This window comes from Scylla paramamosain, chromosome 9 (assembly GCF_035594125.1).
Source record: "Scylla paramamosain isolate STU-SP2022 chromosome 9, ASM3559412v1, whole genome shotgun sequence".
Lineage (NCBI taxonomy): Eukaryota > Metazoa > Arthropoda > Malacostraca > Decapoda > Portunidae > Scylla > Scylla paramamosain.
In genome coordinates this window covers 10423778-10435000 of record NC_087159.1, presented here as the reverse complement: position 1 = coordinate 10435000, position 11223 = coordinate 10423778, and the positions used below count along the sequence as shown (strand labels likewise).

At 41.0% G+C, this 11223-nt stretch overlaps 2 protein-coding genes across 4 annotated transcripts in view; one reads left to right on the top strand and one right to left on the bottom strand.

Annotated features, from left to right (window-relative positions):
* LOC135103560 (trichohyalin-like) overlaps positions 1-7092 on the bottom strand; it is a 22858-nt gene extending 15766 nt beyond the window's left edge. The window contains exon 1 of one of the 2 annotated variants that reach the window (XM_064009998.1): positions 6953-7092. The gene's annotated coding sequence lies outside the window, so the exon portion shown is untranslated. The remainder of the gene's footprint in view (positions 1-6952) is intronic. The other variant, XM_064009999.1, reaches the window with a different exon arrangement.
* Positions 1-11154, top strand: part of LOC135103559 (rhomboid-related protein 3-like) — a 17250-nt gene extending 6096 nt beyond the window's left edge. The window contains exons 3-9 of one of the 2 annotated variants that reach the window (XM_064009997.1): positions 1-54; positions 863-1081; positions 1942-2103; positions 6508-6653; positions 6976-7189; positions 8883-8996; positions 9366-11154. The exon at positions 1-54 is cut by the window's left edge and continues 377 nt beyond it. In XM_064009997.1, coding sequence (XP_063866067.1) covers positions 7-54; positions 863-1081; positions 1942-2103; positions 6508-6653; positions 6976-7189; positions 8883-8996; positions 9366-9557 — 1095 coding nt within the window. In that variant the 5' untranslated portion in view covers positions 1-6 and the 3' untranslated portion in view covers positions 9558-11154. The remainder of the gene's footprint in view (positions 55-862; positions 1082-1941; positions 2104-6507; positions 6654-6975; positions 7190-8882; positions 8997-9365) is intronic. The other variant, XM_064009996.1, reaches the window with a different exon arrangement.
* The last annotated feature ends 69 nt before the right edge of the window (positions 11155-11223 follow it).

Genomic DNA, 11223 nt, shown 5'->3' with positions numbered 1-11223 from the left:
TACAGGATGACTCGAGTTGCCTCAATGGAAGTGAAGTCTGGCAGGCCCGGAGATGTGAGTGAAAGGAAAACATGTCGTACTGTCACCTCACATGATTGCAATATTAGCGAAGCAATGCACACCTTTCTATGCACGCCTTCATAGCCACTTGTACACCTGGCCACACCTGCTGCACACCTTGCTGATCGTTACCGTGTCTCGTGTTAACTCCTGCTGATTCATTCACTAGTGATTTCTTGGGAATTGATTGTTGAAGAATGAACGTGATTTATTTAGTCACCCTTTGTTGGTCTTAAGTTTAGTATAATATGTTTTTTGAGATGTTTTTTATGGTCTTGTTTTTCTTCTTTAGTCTCGTTTTCTATTTACTGATTTATTTATTTTTTTTGTTGAATGTCGAAGTCCATTAATTATTTATTAGTGTTCCTTATGCGTTTTTAATGTTTTAGTGTCTTCTTTTTTGTTTCCTTTGTATTTTCTTTTCTAAATGATTATCCCGTGATCTTTTTTTCAATGTTTATGCTTCTCTCTTCGCTTCCACTAGTATAAAGTGACGTACGAGTATATACATTATTATTTCACGAGTCTCCTGATAACCACACAGTTCGCGCCATCACTCAGGCCTTGACATCACTTTGTTCGCATTTTTAGTACTAGAGATCCCACAGACAAATATAAATGCATGAAAAAAGTAAGAATGTGCATAGATAAACCTGCCAATTCCCCACCAAATTTTCGTTACCTAACTCTCTCTCTCTCTCTCTCTCTCTCCTCCCCACCTTCACTATACACCCTCACTACAACATCGCAATCGCAGCCAATCCAATTCTACTCACCCGCTCTCTCTCCCTCCGTCGTCCAGCTCCCTCCCATCGCGGTCAGACATCTACGAGTCGCGGAGGAGTTCTGGAGTAAGCAGTATGCAGACAAGAACCGCGCTGTGCCCCTGGTGGTGGTCAAGGAGCGCCTCATGCAGACCAGGGATGCGGACGCTCTTCCCAATGGCCTGGTCACACAGCTGCTTCGTAAGGCGGACCTCAATCAGGATGGCTACCTTAACTTCGAGGAGTTCATGACCTTTGTAAGTGGTGGTGGCGTCGGGTGTGGTGTGTTTTTAGTGTTCTAATGTTTCTTCCGTTTTCTGTGTTGAGTTTATGATTTTCGGAAGGAGTGGTGTTGCTTGTTGTGTGTTCTTGGTTTTCTAGTGTTCCTTCTACCTTCGGTGTTAAGGAATTTGTGATTTTCGTAGTGGTGGTTTTTGGTTTTGTAATTCTTCTGTTCTCTGATTGCGTTTTCTTTACGGCCTCAGCTGTTTCAACTCCTATATCAACTTAACGAAATGCAGGGTGTCCATACAGTCTCTGTGCAATTTATGGACTCCCTGTACATGGTCTTGTGTGTCGTTTGTATGAGGAGTTATTTTGTTCGTTTCTTCCATTCACTTTTCTTATCTTATCTTCAATATTTAACACATTTCCTCCATTATTATTTTTTCATTATTTTCATCTGTAGTATTCTTCTTTAATCTCGTATTAGCTTATCTTCTCACCATCACTTCCTTGTTTTAAAGTTCATTCGTGTTTTTCATCCACAATCTTTAATACTGTCGTTCATTTCTTCATATCACCTTATCTTCTTACCATTACTTCCTTGTTTTTAAAGTTCAGACTCTTGTTTTTCCATCGGCAGTCTTCAATATTCAACCCATTTCCTCTTTAATACTTTTTTTCATTTTTTTTAATCCTTAGTGTTCTTCTCTAATCTATTACCTTATCTTCCCATAACTTCCTTATTTCAAAATCCTCATTCATGTTTATCTATTCATTACCTCTACTTTTTCCCTTGTATTACCTTCTCTTTCTCCCATCACGTCCTTATTTCAAAGTTTCATTCGCGTTTCTTTATCAGTCCAGTATCTCTAACTTTCTCTCCCTTTTCCAGGCAGAAGCATCGGCCAGAGAGTCACGGTCCCGCCAGGCATTCAACCGCGCAGCCCTGAGCGTGGTGCCCCGGGGGGAACGCACGGTGGAGAAGAGGAGCTACCTGCAGGAGTACAAGTGCTGCCCACCCGCCCTCTTCATGGTGACGGCGGCGCTGGTGGAGGTGAGGCCAGGGGGTGGTGGTGGTGGTGGTGGTGGTGGACTTTTTTTATTTTGTCGTTTTTCTTTCATTGTTCTTCTGGTTGTGGCTTATTCGTTTTGATTTGGGTTTTCCTCTCTCTCTCTCTCTCTCTCTCTCTCTCTCTCTCTCTCTCTCTCTCTCTCTCTCTCTCTCTCTCTCTCGTATGTTTCACCACATCCTTTAATTTCATCATGCTTGTTGTTGTAGTAGTTGTTGTTGTTCACGTTTGCTTCCTTTACCTCTCAACCTGTCAGTCGCGTCCACTCACGCCCACTCAGGCCCACTCACGCCATCCTCAGGTGCAAATAAGGACTCGCACACACTTGCCTCTCATCACGGCCAGTTATTACTTCCTTCTATATAGTTTCCCTTATCAGCGTGACTCATCTCACTGTTCATCGCGTTGCTAATTTCACATATCCATTTTATATATCCATACAAATCAGATGTAATGAGAGAGAGAGAGAGAGAGAGAGAGAGAGAGAGAGAGAGAGAGAGAGAGAGAGAGAGAGAGAGAGAGAGAGAGAGAGAGAGAGAGAATGATTAATTATGTAGATATAAATAATAGACAGATATACAGTACATGACACACACACACACACACACACACACCATATTAATTTATTTACTTTCCTTCACACTTGACCATGAAATTTAATAGTATCCTCCCGGTGCTGGCCTTCAATAAACGCCCGAACACCGCTATTCTAATCTAACCTCAGAATATGAATGACTGAACCCTAGTTTGATTTGACATACAAGTCCATATATAGTGATCTTTGAGAAGTTAATGCCAATGGAAGGAATGACTTAAATGCGCTAAATTTAGGTTTTCCTGGTAATGTATTGCTTTTCTTGCCTTGAGTGAATGCAGAGAGAGAGAGAGAGAGAGAGAGAGAGAGAGAGAGAGAGAGAGAGAGAGAGAGGATGAATGACAAGTGTGGTAATGGAGAAGAGAGGAAGTGTGGGAGGTGTTGACGTAATGGAGAGACTCTCACGCTCTTTATCTGCGCCTGAGTGCTGGTACCCTTTGCTGGTTACCATGCGAGAGAGAGAGAGAGAGAGAGAGAGAGAGAGAGAGAGAGAGAGAGAGAGTCGCCCTCTCATCACTTCCTGTTTTTTCCTCATCCAACTAATGCCTATTTGCCAGAAAATCTCACGGGTATTTAATGATTTATTTCCAGATTTTTTTTGACTATTAATCAGCATAATTTGTAATAAACTGACTATTATTTCCGTCAAGGTCTCGGAAAACTCATAAAAGTAGATTATCACGATAACATTCACCAAATCACTCCAACATTCATGAAGGGCTTGTGTGTGTGTGTGTGTGTGTGTGTGTGTGTGTGTGTGTGTGTGTGTGTGTGTGTGTGTGTGTGTGTGTGTGTGTGTGTGATAATATGGAGCAAATTGCAAAGTTTCTTGTACCCAAATTTGTCCTGAACGTCACAAAATTATTAAAGAATACAACACTTTGTTTGCCGAACCTCAATTTGTTTCAACGCACGCCAAATAAACGTCCATGAAGAGACATTAGATGCTGTGTGTCGCCTCCTCCTTCCCATTACTTCTTATCAATTCCGGCCGTCGACACTATACAAAGCACTCCGCCACCCTTGTATGGAGTGCGCCTCGTGTGTGTGTGTGTGTGTGTGTGTGTGTGTGTGTGTGTGTGTGTGTGTCAGGGAGAAGGGCTTCGCTCACAAGACAGTTCTAGACAGGCTGAAGGCAAAAAAACTATTCATATGAGCTATTCTCTGTTTGAACTAAATATCTTAATTTCCTCATCACCCGCTACATAATTGTATGCCATATCATCTTCAACTGTTTTGTTACTACTACTACTGCTACTACTACTACTACTACTCTTTAACTGGACGTGTTTATGTTTAGACTTAGAATATAAATCTTACAGTATTTACAATGTTTACTTTTAAGATTAAGATAAGTGAGCTATTTAAATTAACTGAGGACAAATAGCTCTTGAGTTACGAGTACTTGCGTGCACATCAACTTTATTCTTCCTCGTTTCCCTTTGAATTAATTTGTTTCTGTCGATTTTTTTTCCCGTGAAGTAGCAAGACAATAGCTATTTTTCGTATGGTAGAACGTTAATATAAAGCGAATGCACTTGAATATTGTTCCAAAGCGATAAGACAGGCAGCGGTTGAGCGCAATTGGGATGTCAGTGTAAAGAGAATTTTTCCTGTTTTGTGCGAGCCTCATTATGACATTCCCACTCCCCTCCCTCCTCCTTCAAACTACTACTAATACTATTACTAATATTAATGCTACTTCTACTACTATTACTACTGCTACTACTACTACTACTGCAACAACAACAACAACAACAAATACTACTACTACTACTGCTACTATTACTACTACTACTACTACTACTACTACTACTGGTATTACTACTACTTCTACTACTGCTGCTGCTGCTGTTGCTACTGGTTCTTATTCTACCACTACAACTATTTGGCAGGAGGGAGTACGTGGTGCACGAATGCCAGTGATGAATGGATGCACACTGAGTGAAGACATCCATCACGTCATGTCAGAGTGATGTGGTTCATCCGTCAGTCTTTCTCCCAACCTTTGGAAATATACTCCCAAAAAAGTATTTTTTTCTCTCTTCTTATTTCGGCAGCTAAATATTTTTTTTATGTTGTATTATTCATAAGAATCTCACCATGATTCTCGCAGACGGCTGCACACCTTGACAGCACCACCAACAAGCTAAGTGCGTGAGCGTCTGCGTCTTCCACACGGAGCGGAGGAAGTCTGAACTGAGTGTATAAATGAGATAAAATCATGTCAATTTCGCATCATTCGCCTTCATCATTGTGTGCATAGAGCGGGCCAGGGCTGCCACCCGCATGTTTCTCCTCCTCTGTTCCATCCATCTTCTTTTCTTCCCTCCTTTTTCCCTCCTCATCGTGCTCTCTTATCGTACTTATATCAGAGAGAGAGAGAGAGAGAGAGAGAGAGAGAGAGAGAGAGAGAGAGAGAGAGAGAGAGAGACATCGATATCATGAGTTAGATAGGAAATCGTCTTGTTGTCCTGCCTCTAATTCTGACCTCCATCGCCAGTCCTGCAGTCTGCCCCTGAAGCGATGAGGTGCGGGCATGAGGTGAGGGAAGACAAAGCGTAATGAGTGAGGGAATGAGTAAAGATCTTTCATCAACTCTCATTTCTTCTGTCCTTCGTATTGAGGGAAAATTAGCCAGTACCTTCACTATCTAATTTTTTTCTTGGCTAGACCGTGGAACACTGCATTCTTCTGATTAAATATTAATTCCCCAAAGATTGACGTAATAAGAGACCATTAGAAATGAACTTAACTTGCTTCGCGTTGAGGCTTTTTTCCCATGCCAAATAAATTTAGATGAATGTCTCTCTCTCTCTCTCTCTCTCTCTCTCTCTCTCTCTCTCTCTCTCTCTCTCTCTCTCTCTCTCTCTGTTTACACTCCTTAACATAATTTTCATATTATATAAATTATTTAATACGCAAAATAAAACTGACGTAAAATTCTGAACTACCACGCTCTGCAATCAAGCTGTTATCAGGTCACCTCCTGTCACTGTGGGAGGGGCGCACGTGCTGTGATGTACTCATCAGTAATGGAGGCACCTTTTAAAGTTAGGAAGGGTTGTTTTGTTCCGTTTTTTTATTTTTTTTTATTACGCACACTATTAAAAAAAAAAAAGAAAAAAAGGCGTGATTATTCCTGGAACAGATTTTGGTTTGCAATTTATGTTTTCAGTGTTTCGCTACATCAAACTGTCGTCTTCACACTGACAGCCAAGGCGTTTTCCCTTGAAGGTTTATTAGTGTTCAGTAAGGTCCTGGCTACTCAATCGAAGGATCAAGAGTCGTACACCCAGGCGCTGTAGAGTTAGATGTAGCAGCGTGACGGCATGACGACCACAGTGCTGACTTTCAGATAAGAGACCAGGTCCCAAAAAGAATCGTGCACAAAAAATATTGCAGTTTAAAATTTGCCTCCATATTAGTGCAACAAATTGCCTTATTTATTTGGTGTGTATTAGATAATGCGCAATTATATGAACACCAGCCCCCCCTTGCTCTGCTGGCGAACACTCTGGGGGAAAAACTGAGAAGGAACCACTGAAGAGTTAGTGAATGTATATGTGAAGAAACAATTTTTTGCTTATCTGGTAAAAATTTCCTGATCTGTCACACTCTGAAACTTGAAATCCAAACATATTCCATAAAAGTACCCTGTGGTATGGAGAAAAAATATTCCGGTATCATGTATTTCATCCTATGATTCCGTGTTTATGTGCCATGGCTTGCTAACTTTCTCCCAGTTAATCTTTCTTGCATAGTATCTCTATGACGCATTTAAAATTTTCAGATCGGTGTCTTCATCTTCTACGTGTACGACATGGGGAAGCCCATTACCTCAAATGGGCCGGCACCGCTCTACAGTCCGCTCATCTACAATCCCTACCGGCGCTACGAGGCTTGGCGCTACGTTAGCTACGCACTCATACACTCTGGGTAAGGCATTCGCCACTAAAATAAGTGAGTTACTCTTATTATATTCCAAGTTTTCTTTATACCAAACTATAGAAAACGAAAATTTCAAAGGTAAACTATTATTTTTATGGGAACTTTGAAAAAAACTGGAACAAACACACGTAAAATGCGAAAAATATTAGTAGGAAAAATGCACCTCATAAAAAAAGTATATACGAATTCTAACAATAAGATAAAAATAACAACAACTGTAACACACACACACACACACACACACACACACACACACACACAAGTACATATGCAAACACAATACTCACCACGCACTGCCTCCCTCCTTCAGCTACATGCACCTGACGATGAACCTGGTGATGCAAACAATCCTGGGACTGCTGTTGGAGCTGGTGCACGGCTGGTGGCGCGTGGGGCTCATCTACATGTCCGGGGTGCTGGCGGGCTCCCTCTCCCAGTCCCTCGCTATGCCCCGGGCCTACCTTGCGGGGGCATCAGGCGGGGTGTATGCCATAGTCTACGCCCACCTCGGGAATCTACTCTTGGTCAGTCCCCCATCTGCTCATGGTGGTGATTGGGGCTCCGTTTTCTTTCTTTTCTCTTGGTGTTACTTATTTACTTGCTCTTGGTCTTTTTTTTGGGGGGGGGCTTTTCCTTCTTCCTTCTTTTTCTTCTTTTCCTTTTCTTTATTTTTCACTCCCTTTTCTACTTTTCTTTTTTCTAGTTTATTTTCCTTTTATTTTTCTATTTGACTTTCCTTTTCCTTTTTTCTCCTTTATTTTTTCTTTATTTCTTCTTCAGTTTCTTCTTGCCTCATGTTTTATTTTATTTATTTATTTATTCTTTTTTCACTGGGATGACTTGAGATTGTTCTGCACTATCTCTACTTGTATCTTCTGTGCATTGTTACACTATTTCATTCATTCTTCCATTGTCTTCAAGTACCAAACGTTAAATTTACTTTCCATCCATCCATCCATCCATCTATCATGTTAAGCGACGCCTTGCCCTTCACTGTCTCATAACATCCCCATGCATAGTGGTTATGGTAATTTTTGTCTTCATCTGTTTTCCGGGCTGACACCACCTCTGATAGCCTAACGCTGCGAAAGCCGAGACCGCATTCTGAAACTTTTCTGAGCACGAATACTTTTTAGCAGGCCTTGGTGGAAATTACTGGAGTTTTCAAGGGTGCTTTTATGATTCTAGTGATGGTTGACCAAGGAGAGTAGGCGTGGTGGAAGTTATGAATTTTTCAAGAGTGCTTTTTATAATTCTAGCGGCAGTTTACCAATGACTCCTTACAATTAATGAAAAACACACATGAGAACGCGATTAATTATCTCTGTGGCCTTGGAAAGTAGTCAAGCGATTTAAAATGTTTCTAAGTATAGAAGCTGAGAGTCTGCGGTATTACCCATCGCATAATACAGTGTCATTCAAGTGTCGTGATGCTTCTGAATTTCAATACATTCCCCCGTGAGTGACAGGTCCTGACAGCACACACACATGCATGAAATTATCTGGCACACCTGCACACAGCTGATTCAAGACACCATAATGTTGATCAGAGTACAATGATTACGTTTTCATCATCATAATCATCTTTTCTACCGATTTCGTGCTGTTTCTTTTATAATACCGCACGTCACTATAGCAATGGATAGATTACCTTAGCATTACTTTAGTCACTGCAGTGTTCACATTTTCACCATAATGTTTCTCTACACCAATACGTATTTTTAACATTTCATTATCGTGCGTACGTGCATCCCCATAGCCACAGATAGTCCATTATAATCATATTAACAACTTCATAATGTATACCTTTTAACCACAGCCTCCACATGCACGACCATCACACTTTTTCTCATTATGATATCGTATGCACATCCTCAGAGCCACAGCTACATGCATAATATTTACGTTTTCAAAATAATCTTCCCCATGCACCACTATCGTACTTTTCTCACTGTAATATCGTACATATGAACATCACCATAGATAGTCACAATTTTCCTCTACACCACTATCGTACTTTTCTCACTGTAGTATCGCACACCTGATCACCAACATAGATAACTCACATTTTTTTTTCTCTCCACCAACCACGATCTTAAAACGTGGCAACATCACAACATCATCCCCCACTTTCCTCCTCATCACTGTCCTATTTGCACACTTTTCTCCGGGCGGCGTGTCCATTTGCTGGCAATTTCTTTCCCTTCCACCGTGCAGAACTGGTCTGAGATGGAGTTCCGGTGGCTGCAGCTCGTGTTGTGCCTCGGCCTCTCCGTCGGGGACGTCTCCATGGCTCTCTGGGACACCTACGGGAGCTCCACGCCCTCCAACGTGCGTGCTAAAGAGAGAGAGAGAGAGAGAGAGAGAGAGAGAGAGAGAGAGAGAGAGAGAGAGAGAGAGAGAGAGAGAGAGTGTGTTTTGTGTTTGAATGTTCGAGGAGATCAAATTTGCTGTTTTTAGAGTATTCTTTGTCATTTGTTATCATTATTAATATTTATGTTGTGATTATCATTGTTATTATTACTATTGTTATTATTATTACTACTACTACTACTACACTACTACTACTATTACTACTACTAATGTAATCTCTACAAACGCTGACGAAAACGCAACCATAATATATCCACGCAACTTAACATTAAAAAAAAAACTCTCTCTCTCTCTCTCTCTCTCTCTCTCTCTGACATTCCCCTACAGACGGGGCACCTGGCTCACCTCGGGGGCGCCGTCGCGGGGGTGCTGGTGGGGATCTACATACTGAGGAACCTGAAGAAGAGGCGGTGGGAGAAGTACTGCTGGTGGGTGGCGCTCGTCCTCTACTTTATTCTGATCGGGACGGGTATTATCCTCAATGCCTCGCTTCCTGACTACTTCCCCCCCAGCGAGTGATGAGCTGACTTGAGAGGAATGGTTTTTGTATGAGGTTGTATTCTGTGTGTGTGTGTGTGTGTGTGTGTGTGAGAGAGAGGCTAATTTAGTGTTGTGTACTAGATTTATTTCTTTTTGTAGACTAAAGAAACAGTTAACAGTTGAAGAAAAATGAGTAGAAGGGAAAGAATGTAGAGAATTTGTGTTAGAAGAGAAGAAACAATAGCAAAAATTAAATAGTTATGATAAAACTGCAATTACCCCACACACACACACACACACACACACACACACCGCGTAGTGTAGTGGTTAGCACGCTCGGCTCACAACCAAGAAGGTTCGAATCCCGGGAGCGGCGAGGCAAATGGGCGAGCTTCTTAATGTGTAGCCCTTGTTCACCTAGCAGCAAGTAGGAACGGGATATAACCCGAGGGGTTGTGACCTCGCTGTCCCGGTGTGTGGTGTGTCAGTGGTCTCAGTCCTACCCAAAGATCGGTCACTATGAGCTCTGAGCTCTTTCCGTAGGGGTAACGGCTGGCTGGGTGACCAGCAGACGACCGTAGGTGAATCGCACACACACACACACACACACCACAAAGCACAAACCGAACAACAGCAACAACAGTGATACACGCACAGTTGTACAAAAAATAAACAAAGCAACCAATTAACCAATCAGCGAACAACCAAAGTGTAATTGCTTAGTCCGGTCGTCTGTGATATCTGTCCGTAGCATACCTACGTACGTACGTACGTACTTACGTACATACCTACATACATACATACATATATTTTTCCATGACTGCTATTCTAGTGAGTATCGTGAACTACTTTTTATTCTGAACATTTTCGTAGTTAACCCAATAAGTATTTTCATTACTTTTTACTTCCATATGTTCGTTGCTTTTATATGGTTATTCCCTATGACGAAAATATTCTGCGAGTACAAAATATTACCGCTGGTAGATGGACAATATTATAGTAGAGAAACTTAGGAAGGTATGTAGTCAAGAAAGGAAAAGGCACCAGTAGATACGGGTAGACGTAAGGGAAGGGAGATGGATAAGTAGAATACAGAAAGGTAGATGGATAAAGTAATAGATGAATGGTTAGACAGAAAGACAGACTGGAAAATTCATAGGTACGTAGATAGATAAGTGGATAGATAGGTAAACTGATAGACAGGTAGATATATAAATAGATAGACATAGATAAATAGAATAACGGAGACAAGACAGACACACAGACCGACAAATTGATAAATATAATAAATATAAAGATAGAGAGATAGATGAATAATTAGATAGACAGAGATAGATAAATAACTGACTAATACCCGTATAAAAGTAGATACGTAGATTGATAATATAGTTTAACAGAGAGATAAGGTACATAGATAGATAGATAGATAGATAGATGGATGGATAGATAGATAGATAAATAAATAGATTTACAAACATGACAATAATATAGTTAGCTAAGGAATAGTAAAGGTGTTATTTAAACTGACTATTCATCTGCCTTATTTTCTCTCTCTCTCTCTCTCTCTCTCTCTCTCTCTCTCTCTCTCTCTCTCTCTCTCTCTCTCTCTCTCTAAATATTTAACAATGACCAAATATTACAATCATAAGACACACAAGTATATATACGTGTAATACTATTACACTTGACTTGTAATCTAGTAGTT